We start from the raw sequence: 16,580 nt of genomic DNA, 5'->3' as shown, positions 1-16,580 counted from the left end.
TTTTGTGACGCGCGTGTTTGAGCACCAGGCTTCCAGCGAAGCAGTCAAAAGCCATCGGTTTTTATAGATATTGCTTGCAAACAAGCGCCTGTTTTTTATGATGCTACGAACATATAGATTCAGGGTCGTAAAGTTTACCTTTTCTTCTTATACTGGACCAAATCGCTACAATATGGTTTTCTGAACACCGTTTCAACCGAATTTCGTTATCTGAAGGAGCGGGTATGTTATTTCCTAACATCCAACGTCGGACTCCTTCTCCATCGTGCCAATGACACTCGATTATGAAAGAGGGCGTTGACCGACCCGTTCGAGGGATCGCGGGAGGATTTGGAGGAATGAGGAAAGCAGGAACATGGAGTTCCTGCTGGTTGAGGGTGCCCCTGTACTCTTCCCTGCGATGTATCCGACCACACGGGTCACGCAAAATCATCGGTCAGCACTTCTTCCCTATCAGGGTCCAAGAGCGAACAGAGCACGATGGCCGACGCTGTCCCGCACGGCATGCTTCGGCAATGCCGCGCGAAACTTGCGAAAACTCGTACCTTAGACTGAGAAGGGAATTATACCGACCGCCTCTACGATTCAGCTTTTAGTATCAGATCGTATGGTAGTTCCAGTAGGTTTGCAGCACTGTAATCTTAATCATGACTTGTAATTGATTTCACAGCAGAACCATATGTCCATGACTGATGCTCTACCCGAATTCGATTCAATGCCTCCTCGATGCGCACCAATTACCACGAGCCGGTTTCACATGCATTAGGCAGTCGTCAGCCTGGCTCGCCTGTTCGTGACCTCGCACGGCTTTTCTCGACTTTGAGTAACGATCAGTCTAGCGGGCCGTTGTCGCCACGACTTAGTGCGGGAAAAGCCTTGTAAAAAGCACCCACCGCTGTGGAGAAGGACCAACAACGAACCGAAGCTACCGAGAGGCGCCACTAACGCGCAGCGCACTATTTGACAATGGTTTTCAAGTGGACGACTGTGGTCCGGGCAATTGTATGTACTCATAGGAACCATGTCATCGGTACAACAGCGGCTACGAGATTGGTGGCCATTCGCTCCTCATCTCCATGTTGACATCACTGGGCAGCGGAACAATAATCCGCCATGCGAATGGTCCCTTGTTTCGGAAACCGACAACCGAGTAAATGGGCTTTCAGCACCGGTTTACATACGTACGTATGCATATATGCCATTCTGGGATACACCGGTGACGTGGATATTTCCGGCTCTAACGTACAATATGCAATCAAACACACGTTCGGTGGCTTACTGGTCGAGGTAGGCAAGCTCGCGCAAAGTGTGTGTGATTGAAGCTTCAACCTGCATGCTGCCAAGACAGCCACTGCAGCTTAGAAACGCGTCTAACGCTGTATTACTGATCAGGAAAATGAGCATAGAGATCATTATTCATGTATCGCCCTGTCTTTGCGGCGCGGGACCCGCACTGACACACAACATAATGATACGCATCCGACTCTAGGACAGACTTGTGACCCAAATCCGATTTGCAAGGTCAGGTCTCTGTCGCTTGGCCTTGCAAACCCGGCAGACTTAGCGTATAGTCGGAACCGAGTCGCCGGAACCACACCCCTTGCTCATTGGCTCCTTACCGCTTTGGAGAGGGATTGTCCCTAAGCACGCGGGATTTCGGTTCAATTCAAGCACCGGGAAACAATGACGTGAAAGGGTCCTCGACAGTCCATCTTGCTTCGCCCCCACAGCCAAGCGCGCGCCCGACACGCATCTTGCTGACGTATGGATTGAGCTTGGAGAATCGCAAGGATGATCCGGCGGGGCGCGGCTGCGCGGGAAGGATGACAGTCACTTGATCCCTCAGTGGACTTAGCAAGGATGAGACAAGGGGAACACAAAGTTGATAATGGACTTTCGTTCGGCATCACGTGAAAACCGTTGTGTTCGGCTCAGATCTCAGCATCCCACAGGCGGCTAGCTACAAGGCAATGCAATGGACGATCCGGCATACAGGACCCGCTAGGGCGAACGGGCTGACTTGAAATAACGCCGCGGCTTCAATCACTTCACTCCGCTGTCTGTGTTGCCCGCGGCTGGAACGATTGAGTTATCGGACCGCTCGCCAATTTGTTAAACGGAGCCTCAACGATGCAAAACTGCCTCTAGGACGTTGATGCCCGGAGTGTTTGCCAACCTAGGACATCAGTGCCGGTGGCACAGTGACGGGCGTCAGCCCTCCCTTGTCCGCTTTTGCCTATCTCAAAACGTCTGATCGTATGTTTCCTCAGGCGACCATAACACCGCCCCACCCCACAGCAAAACTACCTTCTAGATCACTTGCATGAATCGATGAACGCAGCACAGTGTGGCCAAGAAATGATAGACACCTCACCTGCGTACGTATCGTTCGATCTTGACGAAATTGTGGCCCATGTGTGCATCCAGAAATCTTCCGTGGAGAATTTCACGCACTGTGAGTGTCTCCACGATGTGATCGAGACGCGCAAGTGACCCGGCAACGTACCCGAATCCGACCTGGTCTCGCGCTCGCGTCTCTAGACCACCGCGACGCAGGCGATGAGCATTTAGGCGGGCTGCCCTTGCCAGAAGTGAGGCATACCCAAGTCACACACGAAGAAAGAGCATCAGAATGCCATGCCCAGCAGCACTCAAACACGAACAGCTGACGCGCATGCCCTTCGCGTGGTGAGCCGTCGCAGAGATAACAGCCGGAGTTTCGAACCATGTGGTTCTCGCATGTGCAAGGCTGACGTGCATGGTCAAGGTTACACACGGGGGGCTCCAGGGCAATGGTTTGGCTCGTAGCGCTCGCGTGTCCACTACTGCGGGAAACTTGCAGTGTCACCTTCGAGAAAGCCGGCTAAAGTCAGACCCGTCTACCAAATGGGAGGACGGTTTCAATGAGGCGGCGGCATATGCGTGGGAATAGATTAACCGCACATGGCGGCCAACAGCCGTAACAGGGGTCACGAGCAGTCCTTTCATGGTGGTGGATGCGAGCCTGTCATACGGGCATAACGTCGTCCCATATACGTTTAGGTGTCTGTTTCGTAGCATTTCAGCCTCAACCGCCGGCTGAGCTTTAGCGGAACCCTGCGCCGACATGTTCTGATGCCGTAGTGCACTGGGGTTTGGTCGGCATGTGCCTTTTGTGCTTCGATTCGAAGTCGCTAGAGCGTTACATTGTCTGGTGACTGCAGCATTATCTTTAATCTCGTAACGCCTTCTTAGTTTGGTAGGCAATGCGCTGGATCGGTCACTGCTACAGCCATACTCACATGTAGGTAAGATTATTGGGTACCTAGCCTTCGCCAACATTACGCCCTTCTTGTGTCTGAACCCGATCGCCGCCCTCAGCCCGTCGATGCCTGGCGTTCAGATACGAATACGCGTGCCGTGCCGTAATCAGTCAGCAACAAGGCCACCTGGGCAGTGCATGTTATGATGTCACATAATCCCAGACCACGTTCTTGAAATGCAACTGATAGAACTGCAGAGACAAACGAAGCTCATCCTTCATAACCAACGCGCAATGCAGATATAAACCAAGAGTTGTTAGGTCTCATCGAGACTGGAGACGTGACTAGCAAATTCGCATCTACTTTGTTCTGCTGAACGATGGCATGGATATTCACCTAACAGACTATTGTACAGCAAGATGATTTTGCATTCTCTCGTATACATGATGTTTCTAATGCTGTTGGCTAACCAATGTATTGGTGCCCAACCGGTGAGTACTGTGACTTGAGCCGACAATGATATCGAATTATTGCAAGTCCAGTACGGATACGATTTGTACAACTCACCAGGAAAAAGGGCGTCTGCTATTGCGGCGATCCGTGTTGAGGCTGAGAGCGATGGATGAGGGCCGCTCCGCAGAACGGTGACTCCCCGCAAAGCTAGGACCAATGACTAACACGGCGGCCGCGACCTCCATACTTCCAACCGCCGACGACCATCTCATGTCACCGCAGCATTCCCGTCACTCAGAGAATCACCATCCCTAGAACTGCCAACACTCATGTCTCTCTCTAATTTCTGAACGCCAGCTTGGCACCCTCACGCAACTCGTCGACGAGTTGCCTCTAGTCACTGCTTGACGAAGTTCCACTCATCGTTTGCCCTACACACCCGTCACGATGCTTCCTTTATTATCGCAATTATTTCGGACGCACTTCTTACACACCAACTCACGATCGATACCACGCTTACGCACCAGTGCAGCGCGGTAATACGCAACTTGACCAGCCTGCCACTACCCCGATCGCGCCTTCCCGCAAGGAATAGTATCACGAAGGCACATAAACTCCACTACGCAACATGGCCTCCATTTTCACCTTCGACCCCGATCCTCCGCGCGTTTCGTCGCCGTGGGCCATCACACCCATCGGCAACGTTGCGCAGTCCCCGGTTCCAGCCACGAACTCCCGACGAATTCCTTCCACTCTCGGTGGTCTTAAGGACGAGACGAGCGTGAATGCAACATCCCTTCCCACCGATATAGATTATACGCATATCACAAGGTTGGAGGCAGAACCCCAGGATGGGCCTACGGAGTACAAGCTGCATCTGCTGCTCAGGCGACGGCGGTCATTCACCCGTTCCAGTACCGCACGCCATATATCTGGGTCTATGCGTCGACCAGACATACCTATGCCAGCGGGCCGCAGCGTATCAGAGTCTGGCGTCCTGGCCAGCACTCCCCCACCACTGGCATCTACACAGTCAAAGCAGCATCGTCTGGAGCAGCTGACTACGCAGTTGCTGTGGCGCCTACAGCAGTCATGCCCAAACCACATGTCATCATCCATGGCACCCGTCATACCTCACTTTCCCGACGATACACGTCTATCAGCCCCCGAGATGCCTCAACGTCTGCTGCCGGGATTAGAGGAAAGTAGTGGTGCGCTCTACGAGATCGGAGTCGCGGACGACGGAACTATTGTTGGTCTGGCAGAGGATGAAATGGAAGAAAGCTTGAACAACTTACGCGCCATGGCTGCAAGTCTAGGCTGTGGGGTCGAGGTGATGCGCAGGGTTCCTGTAGGCGACTGCGAGTGGATAGAGGATTTTGGCACCGTACAACAAAGGGTGGTGAAATCGCAACTACTAGTTGCCGAAGCTCTGGTCCGTCCAGAACAGCACTTAGTCGATCATACGAAGAGAAATCAGCAGGATGCATCCGACGTGCCGTCTGACGCCGGTGCTAGCAACGTGGCGGCGCTGGCTAGCGAGTCACCGAGAGTCACCGAGCAGATGCGTGTATCCGTAACTGGTGCCACCATGTCCGGTAAATCTAGCCTACTGGGCACGCTTTCTACCGCCACGTTGGACAATGGTCGAGGAAAGAGTCGCTTGAGTCTTCTGAAACACAGACACGAGATTGCATCGGGGATGACCAGCTCTGTCACTCAAGAATTGATAGGGTATCGCGATGTAGGAGGCCACTCACAGGTGACTAGTTATGGCTCTGAAGATATTGATTCATGGATCGACATTCATGCGGCCGTGGAGTCAGCGAAGAACGGCCGACTCGTGTTCCTTTCTGACTCGGCTGGGCATCCTCGGTTTAGACGCACCACCGTCCGCGGGATTGTTGGCTGGTAAGTGATCACTGCATGTCGTAGAGCTTTCCACCTTTCCATTTACTCACACGGAGTCCTTTATTCCCAACCGTCCCTTGTCGAATACATGTGGTGGACTTCGCTAACCTGCCCACCAGGCAACCACATTGGACACTTCTGTGCATTCCAGCTGACAACACCAATGAGTCTTCTGGCAAGCTCGGAGCATCACCTTCAGCTGAAGAAATACTCGGCCCAGCAGCAGCAGATCTGGATCTGTCTCGTGCACACCTTCAATTATGCCTCGCCCTGGAATTGCCGCTTGTAATTGCCATCACGAAATTCGATTTGGCTAATACAGGCTTGAGAGCCACCTTGCGCAAGTTGTTTACAGTCTTGAAAGCCCACCAGAGGAGGCCTTTCCTGGTTCCCGATCCATCTACATCTGTGCTAGAAGCCGATCTACACACAATTGAGGGAGTCGATCTTGAAAAGACGGACGAGGCTCTAAGTCCTCATGCAGACTCACCACTTGCGCCAGTGCCGGTAATATTGACAAGTGCGGTCAAAGGAACAGGAATTCGGAACCTTCATGCATTCCTTCGACGCCTGCCCATGCCCGCGGAAACGAACCCATCAGCAGATGTATCAACTTCGCCACTCTTCTACATCGAAGACGTCTATAGCGTCCGCACAAATACATCGAATGATCGATCAGCGATCATTGGGGGCTATCTCCGCTACGGGTCTCTCGCTGTTGGCGATGAGCTACTTCTAGGACCCTACCCAGTAGATGTCAGCTCTGATGACAGCGACAGCGGTAGCGCGATACCAAACCGCAAGCCCTCTATACCGCAATCGAGGTCATTTCCCGGTGCACTGAGCACGAAATCGAAGAATTCTTCACTGCGCGACCGACACAGTGAGTGGCGACGTGTTCGCATTACCTCTTTACGCAATCTGCGTCTACCCGTGCGGACGTTGCATACAGGCCAAGTTGGTACCATGGGCATCGCACCCGTTGATACACCGATTGTCAGTCCATCGATCAACAGGATACGCAAAGGCATGGTACTGTCGGCTCGTGAGCCTAAAGCGCACAAAGTAATCACAGTGCGATTCGAAGAGGGGCAAGCAGAAGGCGTCAAGGATGTCGGTGTCGGTAGCGCAGTCGTTGTCTACATTGCTAGCGTGAGAGCTTCATCCAAAGTGCTTTCCGTTGCTGCTGAACGTACCGAAGCCTCTGCGCTGGGCACTAACGGAGACGACGATGATGCTTTCGGGTTCGGCTTTGACGATGAGGTGGAGAACTCAGCGACCGAGGGTGCGCCGCCAGCGGTCATCGTGACCTTCCAGTTCATCGCCTCGCGCGAGTTTGTGGAGATGGGTGCTAAAGTATTGGTCATGCCTGGTGGCGGGCCAGGACTTCTCGGAGGTAATGAGAGGGGAGCTAAGGGTATGGCTGGGCTGGAAGGATTTGTTGGCAGAGTAGTGGACGATGCTTAGTATAGTCGTGGTCATGAAAGCCTGCCGTCACGTCTTTCTTGTCTGAGAATGATTAGGTCTGCATCGTTGTATCGATTTTATTTAGCAATGGCGTTCTAGGTCACTGACGACATGATAATATTTTTGGTTATTCTGCATACACTTGTTTCGTTAAGTATCAGTGCACTCATCACAATATTCACGAAGTCAAGAGATGTCGCACACCCATCCCCACACGCAGGCACTACACCACACGCATCCGTAACAGATACGCACATCATGCACCGACGCGCCTCGTCACCACAGAATCGCATACCGTCCTCACCCGACATCCCTAAGGACCGGCTAGGTATACAAGCAGCTCAGAGTAAAAGAGAGGAAGAAATTGTGCACGTACCGCCCACAGCTATCCAGACAAAAGACACCTTTTACATTACGGGAACCGTTCGCCCGCGAAGGGTGCTAGGGGTAAAAGGGACGATTGTCGGCGACTATGAGTTCGGCACCGTAGTTGATGTATCGCTAGGCTATACTGAGCAGCAGGAATGGGTCTGGTCGCTGAGCTCCACCTTAGGCCGCGAAAGGATGTTTTGGGTCTGGGCTTAGTTTGGGGAGACGGAGGAGAGGATGTAGAGAGATAGAGAGATAGGAGAGGTTAGGGAGCACTGGAAACTGCTTACCGCTGGCGTGGCGGCTTCAACAACAAGGATGATGATTTGGGGATATCGTAATCAAGTACCGGCTTTCTGTGCGTTCTCAGCACTTTCCTTTATTCCAGGGGTGAATCGGTCTGGGCACTTTCGTTTGTGATCAAGCTGCCGACGATGCGAAGAGGACTTTCCGAGGCCCGCCCATGGTCAAGTTCTTGGAGATGGCTGCACTGGTTCCGCTGCCTTCCATACTCTCGAGCATCCTGTCCATGCCACCGAGATCAAGCTCGCCACGAGTGAGGAGAGCCTGGTCTGTTCGGGTCGATGTCTCGTCTTCCACTTTCTCGCGGGCAAACATGGCGTTTAGATCGCGTCCGAGAGGCTGGCTTGTGCTGGCGGTGATGATGAGACGGTGCTCCGCTGAGATGAGGATATCTCTTGCAACAGCCATGCGCGATGCTTGGGCTGTGGTATCGAACTGTGAGACGGAGGTGATGGATTCTCCGCAAAGTACGACATCCTGGAGTTGGAGACCGGGGCCCGGCAAGGACCCTCCGCTACTGGCGGAAGCAGTGCGAGTCCAGAATTTGATCAGATCTGCTATCCTGTGAATCTCGGATCCGTACCAAATGAGAACCGAGTCCTCTGCTGATGCTCCGTTATTCGATGTGATGCTCGCGACGGAAACGCCGCCTCTGGTTGCTACTGTCGAACTTGATGCGCTGCCCTGGAACAATGTTTCCTCTTTCCGCTTACGTGTATTTGGTGTCATTGGTGCCAGTGAGTTGCGGCTTCCACGCTTCGGACTCGATGCACCGCCAGAGGTTCCTTCCTTTTCGGCTGTACCAACGTATCCACGAAGAGAGAATGCTGATGGATCTGCTGGAGGACTTGGACCAGAACGATCGACATCCCAGACACCCCACTCGCCATCTGCAAGGAGAGCTACTATATGACGGCCATCGGAAGCCCAGGCTGCGTCGATGATAGCTTTACGCGATGGGAGAACAGCAGGGGTTAGCGCAACGTTCTTGACGCTCTCGAAGGATGACCTGAAGGTTCCAATGAAGGCTCCAGGCTCCGCGCGACTACCGCTTCCTCGTCGTTTACGGATTGGTAATGTAAAAGGATCGTAGATGCGCGTAGTACCTGCTGAGTCCGCAACCAGTAGTTGCGAATGGCGAGGCTTCGGGTATTGGGCGGTGTTGAAGGCGATACGAGAGGCAGGCTTGCTGAGAGCCAGCGTCTTGTAAGGCGCGACAGGATGGGACACCTGTAGTGCCGTCTCCGACAGTTCAAAACGGAACAGCTTGAGCAAACCTCCCAGCTCGGCGGAGTGAGATGCCACAAGTATGTCGAAGCCTCCGTCGGCGCGCGATTGGGGTTTGCGCCTAGAATCCGCTGTGTCTTCTTCCTCTTCATCCATATCCACGTCGTCGTCCCCATCTTCTGCAGAGCTTGGTTCTCCCCTTGCGGTCCAAGTCATAGTAACACCCATCGGAATGCTCTGGTGACCGTGGACCTTGACAACGTTCTCGCCGAATTGTGGCTTCGCGCTGCGTAGCTTGTCTTTTGCGACATGTGGAGGAGGGCTCAGCGGCAATGTGATGACACGGATGGTCGAGTCGGCGCATGCGATAGTGAAGACGATGTTTTTGCTGAATATGGGAGGAATAGTGTCTGCAGGTCGGAGGGTAGACGCGCTGGGTATTTGGGGTACAGCGATGTAGAGGACTTGGGTGCTGAGCGACAGAGACAGCTGCTGAACGATCGAGGCATACGGCTGATCTGGGTCGAGCTCTTCTTCTTCATCTTCGAACTCTGCCTTGAGAGGCGGCTCTGCAGCAGCTTTGGCGGGCTCGTCGTCGTCCGAGTCGATGATCATGATGGCGTCCTTGCTTGTTCCATTGACTTTTGCTGGCTTCGCCGGCTGCTTGGGAGGCGGGGCAGTCCTCTTCAAAGGCCGTCCGCCTCTCCATAGAATGCCCACACCTGTCTCGTGTCCATACAGTACGATAGTCGAGCCATTGGGGGCTTTGACGGGGTAGACGGTGGAATCGTGTACGCGATGCGGAAGCTCGTACCTGCAAGATGCTATGTCAGCAGTCGCGTAACGCGCAGCGTGGGGAGAATGTACCTTAGCTGAGTCAGCTTCCCTTGCGTCGTGACAATGGGCTCCATGCTTGCAGCTCGAGGGTGGTGAGCGTAGCTACCGCCTATGTAACGAGGAAGGGGCGAAGGAGGCGACTTCTGCTTGAAGCGCAACTATATTCGGACCGTCTGAAAGGTCTCCAACTGTTGTATTGACAGTATGGGAGGTGTATGAGTGGCGCGACGTGATGTGTGAGGGTGAAGGAAGCTCGGAGGTGCTGCGGAGTTTGTCAACATTTCCCTAGGGAAGTCGCGCTCGACCGCAGCGCGTCACCTCAGATTGCGCGCCCCGCGCAAACAAACCGCCTTTCTCACCCCGACGCACACACGCCACCCAAACCTCCCTCATGTTGCTGGCCAACCTTTCGCATGGCCTCCCTTCGCTCAATCGGGGTCCACAAGCCCTCCGCCCTGCAGTATCTGGTCCAAGAGTCCATCCTGACCGACGATAGTACCGACCGCGACTATGTCTGGGACACCTACACCGACGACAGCACCGATGGCTACACCGACGAGCTTGTCACCACCGAGTACCACGTGATATGGTCGCGAGGCGGCGTCATACGCAAGGCCTTCAACTTCGAAGTTGAGAAAGAGAAGGTCAAGCAGGCGCTCTTGACATGGTTCTTGGTTGACGAGCCCTTCCATGGCACCCACGACTCTACCGACAACTCGCCAGACCATCATTCTGCCGACCCTGCAAAGAGCTTCTTGACCCAAGGGACCCAGCCTGCTACCGATCCTACTGCGCCAGTCAGTCCCGCAACGCCTACGGTGGAGAAGCTATCGCGCGCTCTCGTCGTCTTCTTGAAGTCGCAAGCACACGTCTTCTTTCTCTCTGGCACCACACACATCGTAAATCTCCCCTTCGAGGTGGACAAGGCATTTCCTGCAGCAAGGGGTGTTGTGCTACAGAGGAAGCTTGCTCCTTTACACCCTGTGCCCACCAGTCCGCAGTTGCCGTCGGCTCCACAGAATTCCTTCCTCACGAACAACCAGTCGTTCCTCTCACAACACTTCTCCTTTTCACAGAGCTTCCATAAACCCCACCGGCGGCATGGCTCTTCAATGGGCGCATCGCGACCTGGTAAATCTCGCCTGTCGGGTGCAAACACGTTTCTTGATGATTTGATCAACCCTATCGCGCCTCTAAATCCAGAGTCGATACCCAGGTTATATTCCTTCACAGACCCGCTGTCGGAGCTGGGACTGGTGGTCAACGTTGTTACAGGTGGTGACCGCAGCAGCTTCTTGACCTCCCAAGGTTCTGGTCATCGGCGACTTGAGGCAATTGACAAAGCTGAGGAGATCATCTACGTGTCTCCGCGGAACGAGATTCTGTTCGATCGCAGTGGTAATGATAAGCCTCTTCTACTAGTAGTCACAGCAAACCACGAGACGAATGTATTTACCATCTGGTCTGCGGCCTATCTTGAGCCAAAATCAATATCAAGTTCTCGCAAACAGCACATTCCTCTGCCAATAAGCAAGTCTCGACGCCGCAGCTCATATGGCGGCACTGCACCAGGAACAGGTGCAACTACGCCAGCAATCCGTGGAGCTGACAGATTGAGGGAAAGCTTCGGTGGTGCTCCACGTAGCAAGACTCAGCCCCCATCCTTCAAGATCACCAAGGAGCGTCTTTCTGATCAAGCAGTCGACGATGCTCTTGCTTCACAGCTCAATCCCGACTCTGATATCACCCGCCAGCCGAAAGAGTCCAGGCGAGTGAGCTCGCTGCTTTCGCGGGCTGAACTCTCAACAAGCTTCGATAGAAGCGCTTTTCAAGATCTCGCAACGTCCCGCACCAGTATCGGTGGCAGCTTCAATGCAAGTCAACGAAGTAGGCACTCACTGGGTCATGACCGTGCAAGTTTTGGTGGCTTCTCACAATCTCGGAATCGAGCTTCTACCCCTGGTAGCGTGACATCCCGAATGAGCTTAGGCGCTGTATCGATTGATGACACCCTGGACGATGTCATGGACGAGGACACATTCGACACTATAGAAGACTACGACGAGCTTGATGATCTGTTTGCACCGCCCGATGCTAAGGGCGGTCCGCAACCTGGAGATGGACTCCACAAGGAGCTCATCATCAGTGTCATCGCCGAGCTCCCAGTCACACAACACCTCAAAAGTGGCCTATTTGCCCTCGGGAACCCTTCAAATACTGAGGCAAGTTAGCCTCTTCTCCAGGAAAATGACATTACTAACACTTGAGTAGGATTGGCATAGGCCAAAGGTGCTTACGCTGAATGCACCCTTCAATTCAGCAACCCTTCATGAGAGAAAGCTGTATCTGTACATATCCCATCCGTCGCTGCAGCTTCCACTCGAATGTGAGCTCGCAGTCTCACGAAGAAGACTATCACCATCCGCATCGGCGACCCAGTCGGGGTCGGCCAGTGCGGCTCCTCGATATGCTTGCGTTCCGAAATTTGTCAGCTCGCGACAATTAGATAACGCACTGGATCTTGTGAAAGTCCGTGACGGCCATGTCGAACGTATCGCGCAACTCAATTCAAGAAATCCCCAGGAATCTTGCTTATCGTTGACTGCAGGTTGGGGTAGTCACCTACCTGTGAAGCTCACCTTGGATTCCATGAAGATGTTTGATCCGTATGCCATCATACAACGCGATCAGACCAGAGCAACTGCAGGCTCAAGACGACTCATAAAACCGAGCCAGCCGTTACGAGGGCTATCTTCATTAGGGAAAAGTGGCAAATTAGAGTTACATGATGGTGAGCTGCGTCGCCATCGGATGGTATTGCGTCTGTCACCCTCGAATGACTATGTTGCTGAACTCTTCCGAGTGCTATCAACGGTTCTGCCAAACTATGCAGGCGAATTTCTACTGGAGATTTGGTGGAACATTCGCAAATCACTATCGGATGAGGGAGTGGAGCATGTGAGTGCTGATTGGACAGCTTTTGTAACTACTCTGCTCACTCTCGCGGTACCCTTCATTGATGAGAAGAAGGGGAAGACGGCCACTCGTGCAAAGTCAACCCAGCGAAGAAGTTCTGGGCGTCCTGCAAGCCAAGCCAAGCCAGACGAGTTTATTGATGACGATGACTCGGCATGGCGTCTTATGTGCAATCGTCAGACGTCGACACCGCAGGCCAAGAGTTGGGGGTCACCTCCCTGGGCCTGGGCTTTGCAGTCTAGTCCGACATCGACGGCGATGAGTCCGCCGGCCAAGCGTGACTCACTGCAGCGCCAGTTGCCAACAATCGCTCAACAGATCAACATCAAAAACGGCATGATACCAGCTTGCCTTGAACTTGCTCGTCAATATGTCCAGTCACCGATCGGCAAAGCCACCAATGACCATTGGAGGCGACAGTCTCCTTCCGAGAAGCAGGATCTTCGCATCTCATCTTTGTCTGAGATTGTGGTGTCGCTTCATCTGTTCCGTGAAGAGCGCAAGCTTGACACCTTGTGCCAAGATTTCACCGGTATACAATCTGGGAACCTCGCACCCGTGTTGGCACAAATCGGCCACTGGCTTCGTTGGGAGGCGTGGGACTGGAGACAGGGTGGATTCTTCGATCTTGATGGGGGTTCAAGTCAGGACTGGGCATATGACGAAACCACATTGATCAGCAAAGTTCGGCTGCATGCACAGCCATGGGATGCACCTCCTTCAATTATGGAATGGCTTAGCACTGTCACAGGATCCCAACATTATGCCCCATTCCCCACATTGGCAATGCTCATACGAAAATCCAAAGCCTCTCCACACTCATCCATCAACATCGACGAGATTATAGCCGGGGTAACGCCCAGGACTGTAGCGTTGCATAGGTTCTTCCGCGATATAGATCCTGCATCGAGCCCTAAAAAGGTTGTAGAGCTGATTAGGACCTGCAATATCAGCCCCGAGCTGTTAGCCACATTGCCGGAAGCCGCCAAAGCACCGCTCATGGAAGCTATTACCAGATGCCAGGCGAATCCACCTACTACATGGTCGAGCTCACTACTCAGACTTGTCCAGCGCGAGGACTTGGATCTCAGCCTGATGCCGGTTGCAGACTTGGCCCATGATAGCCACTTGGCCACAACAGGCGGGGGTCTGCATGCAACTGGCACAACACGAGACGTTCACACTATATGTCAAGGCGCTGATCGGATGGAAGCGGTTCAATCGACATCTGAAGTTGATCGGCACTACATCACGCGACTCATCTTCCGCGAAGATAGGCGGTTTATGGAGGCATACACGCTGCTAGAGCCTCTGCGGCAGACTGTCGCGGAGTACAAGGCTGACAACCGGCAAGACGATGCAGCAATGCTCGAGGGACAGAAAGCGCTTATGCAATGGGTCATGGTGCGCACGTTCTCTTTGCCGTTAGGCAGTTCCATGATCAAGTTCAGCAGCAAGAAACCTCTGCTGACAGAGAAATACCCTCTATATGGCTTCTCCACATCATGTCTCATGAAGCCAATGGGTAACGTTGTCACTGCGGAACGGCAAAATTATTCCGAGGAGAAGTACTTTTGGGCATTCTTCAACGCTGGTGCTGCAGCTGGTCTCAGCATATCGCGCGACGCCCAGGGCATCGACACGTCATGGATCATGTACAACAAACCTTCAGAGTTGACGAACAAGCATGCTGGACTGTTACTTGGCCTTGGCCTGAATGGCCATCTGAGAACGATTGCGAAGTGGCTGTCTTTCAAGTACCTCACTCCAAAGCATACCATGACTTCGGTCGGCTTATTGTTGGGCTTAGCCGCCTCATTCATGGGTACCATGGACACGCTCGTTACACGACTGCTGTCGGTGCATGTCACAAGAATGCTCCCACAAGGGGCAGCCGAGCTAAACCTATCTCCCTATACCCAGACTACGGGCCTCATGGGCATTGGTTTACTCTACTACAACACCCAGCACCGTCGCATGAGCGAGGTGATGCTTTCAGAGATCGAGTATGTTGAGATTCCAGATCCATCAGAACCGCCGGACAGTTTGCGGGATGAAGCTTACAGGTTGGCTGCGGGCTTCGCGCTCGGCTTCATCAACTTGGGCAAGGGTAAAGATCTTAGAGGTCTCCACGATATGCGCATAGTTGAGCGTCTTATGACCGTAGCCGTAGCGCCTAAGCCCGTCAACGTTGTTCACATCCTCGATCAAGCTACAGCTGGCGCAGTCATCGCCGTTGCTCTCATCTTCATGAAGACTCACGATCAGACCGTTGCGCGTAAGATAGATATCCCAGATACCCTGCCCCAGTTCGACTACGTTCGCCCAGACATTTTCCTCCTCCGCACTCTCGCAAAACATCTCATCATGTGGGATACCATCGAAGCTTCGGACTCCTGGATCATCAAAAATCTGCCGTACGATTATCGCGAAGCCTGGGATCTCAAAGGCATTACACGACTCCGTAGCGAGCAAATGCCTTTTTACAACATCATCGCAGGTCTACTTTGGGCCGTGAGTCTTAAGCACGCTGGTACGGGAGATATCCAGGTCCGCGACTTCCTGATCAAGTATCTGGATCAACTGATACGTATCAACAAACTCCCAGCGGTACGCTACGACTCCAAGCTTTCCAAGAACACAGTCCGGAATTGTCAAGATCTCATCGCTCTAGCCGCCGCAACTGTCATGGCAGGGACTGGCGACCTCGACGTCTTCCGTCGTTTGCGTGGCCTCCACGGACGCATTGGTCCAGATATCCCTTACGGCTCGCACCTCGCCGCTCACATGGCTTTCGGCACACTATTCATCGCGGGCGGCACACAAACCTTTAGCCGCAGCAACAAGGCTATTGCAAGTCTGATCTGCGCATTCTACCCACTGTTTCCCTCCGACGTACAAGATTCGCGGGCGCATCTACAGGCTTTCCGTCACTTCTGGGTACTAGCTGCCGAGCCGAGATGTCTCGTTGTACGAGACGTAGACACTGGACGTGCCATATCCATGCCCATCACCGTCGTCTTCAAGAACAACCAAGAAGGCAACGAGGAGCCACAAACAAAGACACTAGTAGCGCCCTGTCTCCTCCCGGAAATCCATCTGATTAGTCGACTCGAAACAGCGGACCAAACGTACTGGCCTACGACTCTAGACTTTGTACACAATCCACTCCACCTCAAATCCTTCGAGCGCAACCAAACACTGAACGTTCGCCGTCGCTCTGCCCACGATACGTACGCCACAGCCTTCAGTTCTACCCTCGTCGCCCTCAACGATGCCCAGTCATCGAAGACAGCAAACCTCCTCTTCCACTGGATCTTCACGCTCCCCACGCTATCGCAATTCATCTCTGCCAGCGACGCAGGACTTATATTGCCACTCGATCAACACAGCAAGAGTTGGCTAGATCCCGGAGCTACAGTTGTAGAGTCGAGATTGGTGCTGGGTAGGCTGGCGAAGAGCTGGAAACTTGAGGAGCTAAGAGAGTTGAAGGGCGTGTTTGAGTGGGCAGATGCGGCGTGTCGGCACAATGGGAAGCTGAGGTGGTTGGGTAGGGAAGTTGTGGAGAGGATTAAGGCGGGGGTTATGGATCGGGGCAGGGGGATGGGCGGGTAGGATGGGGATGTGTGAGATGAGGGCATTTACTGTGTGAGGTTCTGGAGGAAGGAGTATGTAGAAGATGCATGAAGTAGCATTCCAAATTCGCATTGTTCTAATGTGATAAATGATACTGCAGGTGTTCTGCTTGATCTGAGAAGTCCATGTCTATCATATACATTGCGTGCGTGTTCTGAC

The 16,580-nt window shown here is 53.3% G+C and overlaps 3 protein-coding genes across 3 annotated transcripts; 2 read left to right on the top strand and 1 right to left on the bottom strand.

Annotated features, from left to right (window-relative positions):
- The first annotated feature begins 3,952 nt into the window (after positions 1-3,952).
- On the top strand, positions 3,953-7,187 carry BKA58DRAFT_383849 (uncharacterized protein). Its single transcript, XM_046170217.1, has 2 exons — positions 3,953-5,606; positions 5,726-7,187. The coding sequence occupies exons 1-2, from the start codon at positions 4,324-4,326 to the stop codon at positions 7,071-7,073; spliced, it is 2,631 nt and encodes an 876-aa protein (XP_046026887.1). The 5' UTR covers positions 3,953-4,323; the 3' UTR covers positions 7,074-7,187.
- Positions 7,188-7,862: 675 nt separating this feature from the next.
- BKA58DRAFT_439375 (uncharacterized protein) lies at positions 7,863-9,883 on the bottom strand (the record flags this gene model as incomplete). The annotated part of the gene is made up of 2 exons (XM_046173684.1): positions 7,863-9,786; positions 9,840-9,883. The coding sequence occupies 2 exons, from the start codon at positions 9,881-9,883 to the stop codon at positions 7,863-7,865; spliced, it is 1,968 nt and encodes a 655-aa protein (XP_046026886.1).
- A 243-nt stretch (positions 9,884-10,126) lies between these two features.
- On the top strand, positions 10,127-16,534 carry BKA58DRAFT_164409 (negative regulator of mitosis). The gene is made up of 2 exons (XM_046165048.1): positions 10,127-12,031; positions 12,081-16,534. Exons 1-2 carry the CDS (start codon positions 10,223-10,225, stop codon positions 16,398-16,400), a joined length of 6,129 nt encoding a protein of 2,042 aa, XP_046026885.1. The 5' UTR covers positions 10,127-10,222; the 3' UTR covers positions 16,401-16,534.
- The last annotated feature ends 46 nt before the right edge of the window (positions 16,535-16,580 follow it).

The sequence above is a fragment of the Alternaria rosae genome (genome assembly GCF_020736505.1).
Source record: "Alternaria rosae strain MPI-PUGE-AT-0040 chromosome Unknown BKA58scaffold_4, whole genome shotgun sequence".
Taxonomy (NCBI): domain Eukaryota; kingdom Fungi; phylum Ascomycota; class Dothideomycetes; order Pleosporales; family Pleosporaceae; genus Alternaria; species Alternaria rosae.
This window is presented reverse-complemented; position numbering and strand designations above follow the sequence as displayed.